Source organism: Chanos chanos, chromosome 5, assembly GCF_902362185.1.
Source record: "Chanos chanos chromosome 5, fChaCha1.1, whole genome shotgun sequence".
Classification (NCBI taxonomy): Eukaryota; Metazoa; Chordata; class Actinopteri; order Gonorynchiformes; family Chanidae; genus Chanos; species Chanos chanos.
This window is the reverse complement of record NC_044499.1, coordinates 30810030-30824023: the sequence shown is the minus strand read 5'-3', so window position 1 is coordinate 30824023 and position 13994 is coordinate 30810030. Positions and strand designations below refer to the sequence as shown.

At 40.4% G+C, this 13994-nt stretch overlaps 1 protein-coding gene across 1 annotated transcript in view; it reads left to right on the top strand.

Moving 5' to 3' along the window:
• The first annotated feature begins 10434 nt into the window (after positions 1-10434).
• The window catches only part of adamts14 (ADAM metallopeptidase with thrombospondin type 1 motif, 14), a 48731-nt gene continuing 45171 nt past the window's right edge, over positions 10435-13994 (top strand). The window contains exons 1-2 of the mRNA XM_030774867.1: positions 10435-10517; positions 10992-11382. Of these exons, the coding sequence (XP_030630727.1) occupies positions 10435-10517; positions 10992-11382 (474 nt within the window). The remainder of the gene's footprint in view (positions 10518-10991; positions 11383-13994) is intronic.

Genomic DNA, 13994 nt, shown 5'->3' with positions numbered 1-13994 from the left:
TAAAGGGTCACTGTGACTTACCTCCACAAGTTTGCCGTCCGCCCTTTTTTTTTAATATATACATACAATGTTTTACCTAATTATTGTGTTTTCAGCGATTACGAAACTGTTCATTTTACTGTTCTTCTTTTTGTTTTGTACTTTTTTATTTTTTTATTGCTTTACCATTGGATCATGGTTTTAAAATCTGTTGTGGCTGACACAGCATAGATATTTACTCATTTTTGTAATATTTTAAATTAACATATACAGTGTGTCTTTTTATTTTAAATTAGGAGGGATAAAGTAGTAGGAGATGTACTTATCACTCTGTAACAGATCTGTAGACCTTAATATAACTTTACCTTAGCAGATGGGCATCAGAGCACCATTAGAAGTTTGCATAACATCATGAAAGAGTATGACCTCAGTTACAGCTGGCATGGTCACATTGCGAAAAATTAAACACAGTTGAAATGTTCTGAACATCAGTGATAATTTGTATCTAGAATACCAGTATGACAGTACTGTATTGTTAATTTTCTGTTTTTCTGGTTCATATAGATATTTGCTTATTGCTCATTGACTGAGGAGTTTTCTTTCTTTTCCATCCAATTATCGTTGCATTTGGTCCTCTCTGGATGCTGTAAGTCAGATCGAATGAGCTTTGTGTATCATGTTACCTTCATAGTTACCTTCATTGACCACTTGTATAATATGTTTTATTTGTGCATTTATTCTGTAATTGGAGGAAATATCGATAAAGAAACCACTGCTGCTTTTTTTGGTTTTGTAAAGCGAAGCTTTTCTTATGTAAGCTCTACTTTTGCACCCTCTATTAAAAAAAACAAGTTTTGTTAATTTGAAGTTGCAGTCCATACACAAGTTTCTCTACATTTTAGCCAAGCAGGACAAAACAGGACCAAGCGGGGAATTTTCCAACCTGAGAAGGAATATAAAATGTCAACGATGTAAGGTTCAGTTTCTTGTCACTGGAATGTGTTCCTTTCATAAAGAGAGAAAGAGAATTTTTTATATAATGTACAGATTGCTTAGGAATAAGAATATAAGATTTACGAAATACTGAAAGTAAAAGAGGTGATAAAGTCTCACTGAATAATCAACACTCTGACCCTTAACCATGTAATTATTTATTCATAGCCTTTATGGCAGCATTGTAAATTTCATGAACTTTCAACTTTCAATTCTGCAGAAGACTTTAAAGATCAGAGACAAGGCCTATGAAATATTTCCAAACATAGCACTTATGGAGTAGCAACATTTAAAAAGAAAAAAAAAAATTAAAAGAGGAAGAATTTGTCTTGCCTATTCTGAAAATGGTAATCGTATGGCGGGTCCTGTCTAAGTACACTGCCTGCTTCTGATTCTCAGATTCTTGTGCATTAATGTATGTACACTGACAGATAGAAAGAACTTCTTTCTATTTGATGATAAAAAACTCATAAAATTAGAGGTTTTGCAAACAGTGAAATTCCTCTTTTCTCAATGTACTGGTCAGCAACAAAAGATCTGATACAAATTTTAGGAAGTTAGTACATTCTGCAGGTGAATTCTGCTGCCGGACAAACATTAACATCTTTTTGTAGTGAGCGTCAAGCTAGTGGACATTGTAACACTCTTGCTTCATCAAAGAGAGTGTTGTTTTGGAGGATACACAGTTTAGTCTGGGTTGACAAATGGAATGAAACCACCCACATGTGCACACTGCTCTCCGACTATTGAATCATCTGAAGCCTTTCTGAAGCAATGGAGCTCTTGTTTCCAAGCAAAGAGAAATGATGATTCGTGGTTTTTTTTAGCCACTCCTGAATATGATAGAGCACTAATCGGTTCATTAATATCAAAGGGAAGTCCGTGAGAAAAGTATACTAGAAGTTTACAAACCTTGAACTGACATGAAACGGCTGTTCAGATGCAAGAAGTGGAACTCCTGTTTCTGGATGCCTGTTCTGCATCAGGGCAGAGGATTAGGGTCTCATCAGACAGGCTTTAGAAGCTAATGGTGGCCTTTAATTGTCAGTGGGGAGGAAGCCTGTCCGTGACTCATAACCATAAAAAGGGGCAATGTTCTGTGATTTCAGCACTCCAAGAACTGAATTATGGAAACCACTGGAGTCTGGCAATCCAACAAACACCAGGGGGAAAGGGAAGAGATTTGGAACTAATAACTGCTCATATTCATGATAAACTTCAAGCCACCACATGGTCCAGGGTCTCAGTATGAGCATATAAATAGTGATGCAGATGTAAGACAAGTTGAAACATTTTGTCTTTGTTCATAACTGATAAGCATTTACAGTCCTCACCTCTCATTACATAACGTGATCCGTAGATTAATACCATATGTACACAACATGCTGGTGTTAATCAAGACTATATTACTGTCTGGATGTTCTTGTTGTCAAGGGATAAAGACACCAGTGGTCTCCTCACTCATTACTACAGTTTTTCATTTAACACAACTGCTCCAGGATGAATTCCAGGGTAGTGTGAAAGCTAGCAAACATGGGCTGCACTAAGCTGTAATGGAAATTTTATTCTCAGTTCAGAGGTGGTTCCACATTGTGGCCGACGAGAATGTTATTTCACTGCCACATACATACTTTTGGCATGAACAGTCTGCTCTGCTCTTTATCCAGTGAATGCTCTACTTGGACGTGACAGTTTTTAAATAATTATAAAATTCCCTTTCTTATATATTTGTACACTGCTTCTGAATCACTCTACCAATCATCCACCCATATCCTAAATTCTGCATTTTTTCAGAGGTATAAGAGAAAGCCAGGTTTATCACAGTGCCGTTCTGCACTGTACTAAAAAAAAAAAAACAGTTTTATGCCAGTTGGTTAGAGCTTATTTTACTTGATGTGCTGAAGCCTGTTCAGTGCCTTTAAGTTTGTTGGGCTTTGTTCCTTTAGTACCTGGGTGACTGCTCAGCTGAGTGACCGTTTCTATTTTTCCAAGTGTGACATGCTTCTCTTCTTTGACAGGACTGGAATCACAGGACTTTCTGACTGTCTCACGGGTTATTAAAGCATGTGTGTGAATGGTCTCCCATAAGTGCTCCCACTCCTCATTCGTCAGATCTCCAAAAGAGTTTGCATTCAGTGCGTCTTCAAGGGCGAACTGATCTGTTTTCACTGTGATGTCATGTTGACATCTATCTGTGGTTTACTTGGAGCACAAAAGCTCTCTTTGGCTACAGTGTGATGTTACAGCATACCAAGGAGTGATATATGTTCCAAGCAGTGTTGTGATATGTGCAACTAAGCTGAACATGCTCAAGGCATGCGCGTCTCGTGATGATGAGGTCCAGCTGAAGTCAGTGCCTTTATTGGGGATGTCTCCATGCTTGGTCATGGTCTGGGAGTAGGAGTTTTTAAGTTAAAGATCATGGTAACATGGAAAGAGTGGAACTCCAAAGGCCCTTGACCATTGTCAGCAATCTTGCCAAAACCTTACTGTGATGGCCAAGAGTTTCGGTGTGCACCCATCCTTTTACTGCTGTTTCCTGGAGTAAAGAAATGTTTGCTCAAAGCTTCTTTGGCTCATTGTTGATGACAGCACTTTTTCCAATACCTCCAACTAGTTTGGATGTCCTTGGAAAATATCACTGTCATAGTCAGAACATTCCAGCTTGAGCACTGTTTTGCCCTTGAACCTTATAATTATTGTGTTCTTTGCTTGGTGCAATGCAGGGTGTGTTCTGTTTGTCCGGTGCAGACAGAAATCCCTATGGACCCAATAAGGAAGGCAGATTGTTGTGAGAAGACAGATTTGCTGGCTCGAGGCTAACCAGCTTTAGACAGGCAGTGACTGTTTAATTAAATCCAAAAATCCCATTGTTGGAGGCCATGATGTACCTGACATTGTTGATGCCATAACACAAAGATGACACTACTTCTTCAAGTCATCGCTCTCCTCAGGATCACTGGAAAGTTTTTGGTACATGTTTGTTTTGACTACAGTCCTGAAATTTGATGAAACTTGATGATCTCTACAGGGTAATAGTGTGGATTCTGTACTGAGAAAACTACCAGAGATATAATCTTCTAACCTTCTCCTTCTAACAGCTATTGGAGAAGTGAAAATACATTCAGTGTGTTTTATCTGTTCAGCAGAGACTTTCTCTTCCAGACTCTAACAGCTCGATCAAATCCTTCCATTAGGACATGAAGATGAGCTATCCAGATATATTCAAACTCCAAGCACAGTACATCTTCACGTCCTTGCTTCTGAAACAAGCTCTTGGGTCATCAGCTGAAGGTATTCATATTTACTGATGGAAAAAGACCTCATGGAAAAACGTTCAATCTCTCTTGTTCGTAAGCCAGAACCAAACTATGCAAGGCTCTCATCAGGAACGCTGTACTTGCTGATAGATTTACAAAGACCTAGGACTTGCAATCAGCATGGAAAAGACCAGTGTGATGGGTCAGGGTGATGAATGCGCCACCAGCCGTCATTATCAGTAATGACATTTTATGACCCAGGTCATGTGACTTTTTGGGTCCACAACTTGTCCCCTGACTAGCAAGAACAATGGAGAAGTTGCTTCAAAGCTTCTGCAATTTATTACATGTGTCTGGGAAGACTGTAAGGCTGACAGTGCATTCTAAGATGACTATGTAGTACACAGGTAGCATCAATAAACTTCTACACATCAGTTAGTCTTGGACTATGCTTGGGAAGCATGAGCAAAAACGCACCAGCTTCCACTTCCACATTCTTGGGATTCCTTGGTCAGACAGAACCCCCTCCAATGAGATTCTTTTTATGTGCATTCCTTCCCAACAGGTTCTAGATGCTCAGTGCTAGCAGCAGTAGCTTGATCATGTATGCCAAGTACAAGATGGCCACAATCCCCAAAGATGTTCTTTACACTGAGCTGGTCACAGGATGCCCCAGACTCCAGAAGACAACAAGCATCATCTGAAGATAGCATGGAATCCACAGGTGACTGTAACAAACAGAGATGCAAACTGCAGATCATTTTGGAGAAGGTGAGGAAGAACCTCTGAACTGTGGTTGAAAAGAAATTAGCTCACTTCAAAAACAGTGAGCTGAGTATTGGCAGTCACTGTGACAGAGTTTGCCATTCCTGCATTCTGAACTACCAGCATTTTCTGTGTCGAGAAACTGATAAATATGGCTTGTATCCGGTTCACCGCCAACAATGTGGCTTTCCTTTTAAAATTGAATGTGGCACTGTCATAGATAAGAGGAGATGTATGTGCCAGGGTTTTATTGAAATTACTAAGATCCTCCATCAGAGACTGCTAACTACAGTGGAAAGAATCCTCCTCTGGATGGATTAGCTCTCTCTGCTCTTACTGGGAATTTCAATGAAGGAAAAACATCCCTTGATTCACCCTCCCCTTCTTGGATTTCCCAGCCAGCCTTGAAAAGGTGATATCCAAGACCGCCTACCACTCTGTAAGTGCATGACGGAGTTATCTCCAAGTGCGGAAGTTGTTGGGATTGTATCTCATCCCAAACTATCCTGGATTAATGAAAATGGAAACCAAGTGCTCTAGATTAAAGGACCTTTGAGGTTTACTAAAGCTGATGGGGTTAGTCATGCACAGCTGAGTTCATGATACTCCAGGCTTAGATCAGAATTACCATGTCCTCCATTGCCTATTATGCCCCATATAATGTTCCTCTGTGCTTTTCCTGGCTCTAACTGTGATGTTACTGCGTGTACCAGGTATTCGTATTAGGAACAGAGCTGAGAACATCCTAAGCAAACATAGGAAATGTGATAGTAACCTAAAATAGTTTATTTATTTATTTATTTTTAAAAAGAGACTGTCTGGTCTACCTTTGTCTTTGTTTTGTCTTTCTTTTCTTTTTTTTTTAACCTTGAGAAGTTGAGGAAACAGCATTTATCTCCTGAGTGAAGAACACTGTTCCACTCTACAGCATTTATTTTAAACTCCTCACAGAAACAGTGGGTGTAGATTATGGAGCTATTTGGTTACTGTACGTGCCCGGTCCACTCCAACTCCTGGCCGTGATAAGCCTTGGAGACGAAGCCCATGGTGGGGTGATATGGCGACCCCTGTTCTTTGAAATGTGTTCCAGGCCCATTGAGAAGCCCTCCATCGTGTAACTCAAGCCCTGGGTTCAGAGGGATCCTGAGATTAGGGAAAACAAAGGACTGCATTGAGAGGTAAGCAGCCTGCGGGGGTGTAATGAACTTCATGTGAAACGCTTCCCCCTGCAGATGAGAGAGAGGGGTTGAGATGGAGAGTGTGCCGCCTCATGTCTCTGAGCTGGGCTGTCATGAACCCAACTCCCCTCTCAAAAAAAAAAAAAAAAAAAAGGCTCACTCCCCTGGGCTAACTCTAACACTCACGCTAGGCCAGACTGCAAAACCACACACTTTTGTTACTTCCTATTCAATTATAACCACCACAAATAAACTGTTGAGTGAATGTAAATGGCTGTCTTGAAAGAAGCCTGTGTTGGCCATATTCTTACGCAATCCTTGTCATTGTGGTGAAAAAGTAAATGTCAAAAGAGTGGAACTGGTGTAGCTGGAAACCATAATGCCACAAGTTCAGCACTGCGCTGATGGTCCAGGAGACTGAGACCAGTGTGTGAGTGGCTTCATTCCATTTGTCCTCTTAGACTAAACTGTGTATTTTTGAACACAGCACATTTTAAGTAAGGGTGCCATAACACCTTCTTTCTTCCAACTTGAATAATAGATGGAGAGCCCCTAGCTTCATTCCTCTGGTAGCTAATTTACATACCTGAAAACATTTACTACTTCTGAGATAATTCTATGTTTGTGTTAAAGAACATGATTTAGAACATGATCTTGTCCCATGTGTATTTATGGACTGACAATTCACAGAGTGAAGCTATGTGTTCCTGTTGTGTTCACCTGTCAATTGTTAACCTTTTACCAGTTGTTAGTATACTTTTTTCAGAACAAAATTTGTAAATGCTAGAGCCATGTGGAAGACAAAAGCAAGATGCTAAAAATCACGCAGTTGTTGCTTGGCATACTCTCTATCTCATTCGTTCTTTCCTTTTTCCCTATTCCAGTCACCTCAGACAACTTGACAGCATTGCAGCTGGCTTGTGTCCTCCAGCATCTGACAGATTTAGTACAACTTGTTTTCCCAACACACTGAGAGAAATCAGAAGCCCATTGCTTGCAGTTTTATTGTGAATGAAATGAAAGCTTGGATGTCCTCTGCTTAATCTCACAGCAGTAGCAGTTCAAAATAAATAAGAGTGTTAACTTTTATAAGAATCTGCTAAAACATGAAATTCAATTACATTATTTGTCAAAAATGTTTGGCTGTAAAAGTAACCAATGGCAAAAGATCAAACAGCTAGTGAAAGAAAATACTCCAGTGCACATCACTATAGAGACAACACATTATCTTAAACAGTGTAAGCTTTGTCATGAGAAAGTTCAAAATGAACAAAAACAGTACTGAAAGGTGGTAGTCCAAAGTAGGAGGCAGCACAGTTTTGACCATATGATTGCTGCAAATGGAAAATATGAACAACCTCTTCTTTGCACCATTCTCTTCGAATGAAAACAAGGGGGGGAAAGTGTGTGATCAACAAAAGAGAGCGCAAACAGGCCACATGCATCTGCATTAGTCTGTGCTTAAATCAAAAGAAAGTCATTTGAAAGGTCTTACATTATGGTTTCCTTGACTACAGCTGGATTTGTGGAGGTGAAACTGGATTAACACTATTAACAATAGTAAGAAATGTCTTTTTAAACAGATTAAACAGACACACAGCTAATGTATCCATTATCATATACAGTCACTCAAATGTGCCTGTGCCCATAAGCTGGTTCTGTTTATTTGAAGAAAACACAAAAGACTGAGCCTTTTAATGGACTGTTTTGCACATTTTGTGGAATGCCGCTGTGGTTTTCGGAGGATGTACTGAAAACCTTCATGTACCAGAGCTACAAATGGAAAAAAAGGAGCACAAAATCTCTTACAAGGCAGTTAATGGTTTCCATGTCTTAATGTAGTGGGTTGCTAGTTTCCACTGCTGTTTAATACACAGCTCTGGATGAGAATAAGGTCCTCCATGCATAGCCACTGGGAACAAACGTGTTATGGACAGTCATCCACTGTACACTGGTCTTCCACAAAACATATGGATGATTACTGAGAACTCAGGGCATCCAGTCTAGACATACTCTGGATGTTTGTACATTAATGTAACACGTGGGTGAGATTTCCAAGAAGCATCAGAGTACCATGGAAACTGTATGGTTATTCTATGGAAGCCTACTTCAGTGCCTGAAAACAATTCTATCTGTTTTCAAGCATTTGATCTGCTTCATTGTAACTCCAACATAAAGCTAGAGGAGTTTGCAGGAACAGATGATGGTTCTGTGCTCAGTGAACTGTTGCATTCCCAAATAACGTCTCCTTTTCCACTTTAACTGTCCTGTCTAATTACACACATCAGATGTGGAAATAGGCACGTATGATGTTATAAAATGTTGAAAAATGTTACTTTGTACATATGACAGATTTATAACACTGATTAAACCAAGGTATCATAACATCACAACCCTACAGTGCTTTGCAGTCACTCATATAAGCAGCCTAATAACAACATCCAGCATCCATCCACTCTGATGTGCCAGCACAAATCAGGACTCTCACCAAGAAGCCAGTGGATCAGACATGGTTAGTGTATATAGTGTGGAGTATGTTTTGAACAGAATGAACACAATGTAAGTGTAAGTACAATTTATTATGACACCACTGAAACCCCACCATATCCCAGATTGTGAATGTTTCTATTCAATAAAGAAAGTGCCAAAAAAAACCCTTTTGTGTCTCCATAGAGGGTAAACAAGGCATAAAAACAGCCTGTGTGAGTGAGTCACTAGATTAGGAAAAGTGGTGACTGATACTGTGGTAGACAATATAATGCCCGTACCCAAATTCTCTCACCACAGTTCATACCAGACAAGGGTCCCTGAGTCATCACAGACAATGTTAGTGTCTCTCTCCTTGATAATGAGACAGGTCAGTGGAGTTAACAAGTCACGTAACCCCAGGAGTAGCCCCCAGATGGAATAGAGTCATCCTCCAAGCAGCTGCAAAGCTGTGAGATGCTAATCTGGAGTGAGATGAGCCTACCAGCAAATAAAGATATCTTGGTTTAGCTCTGTTTTCAGTGGGACATTTACCTTGTGGTCAATTCATGGAGCATCTGAATTTCATATTGATCACTGATACTTATTACAGATGAGAAATGAATTATTTCATTTCATTTTTAGATCATGTTTGACTATTTGTTGTATCACCATAGCAATAACAAGTCATATAAATGACAGGTAGCCTACATAAAAGTCAAAATCCCCCATGCTAAGAACTTAAGCCCATACTTCTTTTATTTGTGAAAAACATGCATTGCAGTTCAAACAATTATTTCATCCTCGGCAAAGTCTAAATTAAAGCCTGAGTGAAGTTCCAAAATTAGATGTAATTTTTCAAGTATGAACAAAAGACCTTGTCTGAACTTTGCCTGAGAGACGATAATAAACGAAAGTAAATTAAACAACGTGTTATGAAAGTTATGGCGAGTGAATGGATCCAAATACAATTCTGGCATATGTGAGTTTGAATAAATCCCTCTGAAATTTTTTGACATATTGACCTTACGGAGAACAATAATGAAATATACCTGTTGCAGGTCCGGACAGCGGACATGTCAACATTCTGACCTCATTTCTCTACGGCAAAGAATTTCCATATTTCTACCCCGAGCAAACACGCTAAAATGCTTCTATGCTATAGTCACAAGGGTAACTATTATTTGTTATATCATGGAAGATTAACTCAGTTCCTTCTAGTCGGTGAGAGTATTCCTCTTACAAAACTTTGGACTGCTGTCTAAGCGACCAGCGTAGTGGAAAAGTCCTTCCAGAGTGAAACTGACGTCTCAACGTTTCAGCGATTTCTGGAGCCCATACATTAGTGCGGTATTGTGCACAGCAGATCTTTTGTTTAGTGAAATCAACTCGTTTCAGAGTTTGATAAGTAGCAACAGAAAGTCAAGCATTACAACTGGTCCCAGATCCACTACTGTCTGCAGGCTATCCAACTTTTTTTTCGGAGTCAGTGATTAGCTCTGCAGTTTTCGTCATCAGCAGCCTCGCTTTTTTGCCCTTTCTAAATGGATGGGGCCGTCCCGCTCTATGCCCAGTTCAACAGAGGCCAAAGGATTGGAGCGACTTGTGAGTACCCGTCAGTTTGGCGTTTGGAGTGAAGTTCAGAATGCTGTGCAATTTCGCTGAAGTTACACAGAGAGATTTTTTCTCATGAAACGACCTCAGGAGGAGTGCGCGCAGTTTACAAAAAAAGGAAAACTTTCCCTGCAGTTGGTTTGAAGAAGCAACTTTCATACAGCAAAGAGGACACCGCTATGGATTACATTTATTTATTGATGTACTGTTCAGTAAGTTTTTTATTTCTGGATTACCGACACGCTGCAAAATCACATGGTAAGTGTAAAAATGTTGTTTTAAGCAAAGTTTTTTCCTAATTCAAAGCTACTCCGTTACTCCAAGGAACAAGAGAGAATTAAAACTATATCGCCTCATTCTTCTGTTTGGCGTTTTTGTTTTCTGTGAGTGCGTCAACGAGGCTTAAAATTAAACAGCTGGATAGGATATTGCACCCTGGAGATTCAGTAATAACAAGTTTTAAAAAGTAAACTGAATACTCCGGGCTGCTTATATATTCTCCTCTATTGAACGTGGGCGCAAAACTCCGTGAACTCAAAGAGAAATTAATCGTTCATATGCGGACACTAAATAACAGTTAATGATTGTCTCTAATTTTAGTCTATTGACACTGTTACACCGAGATGTTGCATATTCATATTTTTTTTCAGTCTATGCACTAGCAGTTTTCATTAAAAATGTTTTGGTAATTGATTACTCTGCGGTTCTAAATTAAATTTTGTTTCCCATCAGCGAGCCTCTCTGGAAAGTTAAGTGAGTACGGTCTCATTGTACCATTCAGTACGGACAGTCACGGCCGGTACATTTCTCACGTGGTATCAGCGGGAACGGGAAGTAAGGAAGTCGCATCGGCCCCTGGAAAAAGACGCGTCGTGCGCAGCGCCCCCGCTACGTCTCCTGTCACCTCAAATGGGCAGCACTTGTTTTTCAACGTCACTGTTTTTGGTAAGGAGTTGCACTTACGCCTGCGAGCCAACAGAAGGCTCGTAGCTCCTGGTGCCTCTGTGGAGTGGCAGGAGGACTTCGAGGAAAAGGCCAAGGAACGTATACATGGCGACTGTGTCTTCACTGGGGATGTTAGCAACATGCCCGAGGCCTCTGTAGCCATTAGCAACTGTGATGGACTGGTAAGTAACTCCGTCGTAACAGCAGCTACCAACAAACAACAACGACAACAACATACAAAGTAAACAGTCAGTCTCTAAAGTAATGATTCCTTTTGTTCAATACCTTTAGGGGATGTTAAGCTGAAACAGGCTGCAGCCTCTGTTTTTCCAATACTTATGTAAGCTCCACATGTCAAGCAGCTATATACCCCCACTCCCCCAACCTACACACACACACACACACACACAAACACTGGTGTTTGCTGGTGAATGTGTGGAAAGAGTATGACAACAGCTTTGACCACCAGTGCAAAGTGCCCTCCCTCCTGAACAATATGTAGTAGTTGTTGTGCCAGTGGCAACAGACAGCCACCTGTTTCATTACCAATGCCCAGAGACATGTACCAGGAGACACTCGCTGCACAAAACTGATATAAAAACATTTGAGAGACTAATTTGAGCTGAAACTTAAACCTTAAAAAAAGACCCCCCCCCCCCCCCCCCCCCCCCCCCCCCCAAAAAAAAAAAAAACAGTCAGTACCTGCTGTAGAGAGCAACTGAGATTTAGTAATCTCAGCCTACATGCGTTATCACTTGAAATCTTTGTGAGCTTTGCAATGACAGGTCCAAATTTACTGGCTCATGCTCTCATCAACGATATTATAATATGGCTGGGGTTGGAAGACAAAGTTATTCAACTCTTCCTGGTAAGGTGCTGCAGTCATTGTCATGGTTCCTTTGTTTGTAGGTTTTTCTTTTTCTTTTTTTTTTTTTAAAGCAGTCATTTCAGATTTGTCAGGGTACGCTAAAAGCAAACTTGAAGAAGACAAGTTTGAACTTGTCTGTAGTTCTGAATTAGTCTGACAGAATGATGCTCTACACGATCTCACAGTTCTCCCATAGTGCCATACAACAACCAAACTCAGTACACTTTTCTTCAAACTTCTACTCGAGTTCTCCAACCTCCCAACTGGTCAATGTTTAGCCAGTCGTCCTCTGTGTGGTGAAACATGGTTTAGGTTGTGTGTAAACTTCAAGTCATTACTTCACGTGATGGAATGTATCACTGACTCCACTATGAGACAAAAGATGAAACTATGAGGAATCTCTACAGTACATGTGTTACTGTATGTGTTAGCAAAGTCATCTTTTTTGGAGGGGAGGGGACCCTGATGTCCTACACTGCATCCAAGCATAGCTTTAAATTTAGGGATGTTTCAGGGAAAACCGAGGAGTTCACACAGTCAGTCCAAATCCGATTTATGTACATATCCGATTGGAATCCGATCATATGTAGCAAGTCTGAACAGGCAAAAATCACTTGAGATCTGATTTTTACAAATCCATTTCAAACCACATTCGTATGTGGTTTGAAATCCGATTCAAATCGCATTTTTGCAAATCCATTTAGGTCTGACTGCTGTGATTGGATTTTAGTTGGGTTTTTTTTACGTTTGTTACTTTTGACACCATGTAAAGTTCACGTGTACATGACACGTACAGGAAACATGCTAGTTTCATGGTGGAGGGAGCCATTGATGAGCGGTTGTAGGTCGTTGGACAGTGATACCAGCGGTGACGGCTGCACAAAATAAAGCGGCAAGCCTCCTCTGTCTCTGACACTGTCTCATTATTTTTATAAAACTTGCGCTGTGGCTCCACATTGCCAGGTTGTAAATAAGCAAGCCCATTTCATTACCCTCCACTTTAGTTTGTTTATATCAACTACTTCTACTTTCTGGCACAATGTCATTACTATAGTAACCAATGTCGATAAGACTGAAAATGAGGATAGCCACCTGGACACACAGATCGGTTTTGATCATTTGCAATATATAATGCGAACAGTCAAACAGGAAGATCAGATTATGATCGGATATGCAAAAAATTGGATTTGGACTGACAGTGTGACCCTAGCCTTAGGTTAAGTTGTGAAAGCTGTCATTTTAAGGGCAGCACTGACAGAAAACACCTGGCGTTTTGCACCCTACTCACCCTTGCAACATAGGCTGACCTGTTTTTGTTGGTGTATGTCTGTGTTTATGTTTGGACTGTGTGGAATTCCTCACTGTTGGTATCTCAGTAAGGCTTTTTGCTGTCACATCCTGAAAGACAGAGATTAGGCCTTCTTTGTGTGTGTGTGTTTGTGTGTCTGTGTGTGCGTTTGTGTGTAAAAGAAAGAGAGTTATGCTTTTAAAAAGCCAACCCGTAACCTCAGATTAGGGTTGTTTTGAAGTTCCTGCTTGCGTTGTTAAATGACCATTGATGTGCATTCAGTTTCTGTTGTTAGACTGTAATCTTCCCTCACAGATCTGCAACTCTTAACACCTTGTGGCTCAGTGTGGAATATGACTCTGCTGATTTGAGGTCATACAACAGGGCCCCCCCCCCCCCCCATATCCTGTCTGAGGAACTGATTTCTGCATGAGGCAGAGACCACCTGTGTTGGAACAGACACGTATGCATTCACAATGAAATCATTCATTAAAGAGGCATTGTCTTGTCTGTGAGGTAATTACTGTCAATAGCAAAGGAACAATGTGATCCTGTGTAGACTGACAGAATGATTATGATCCTTATCAGGTGGTATGGAGGGTACAAAGTGTTCTCTCCAGTTTTCTTTTCTTTTTGGA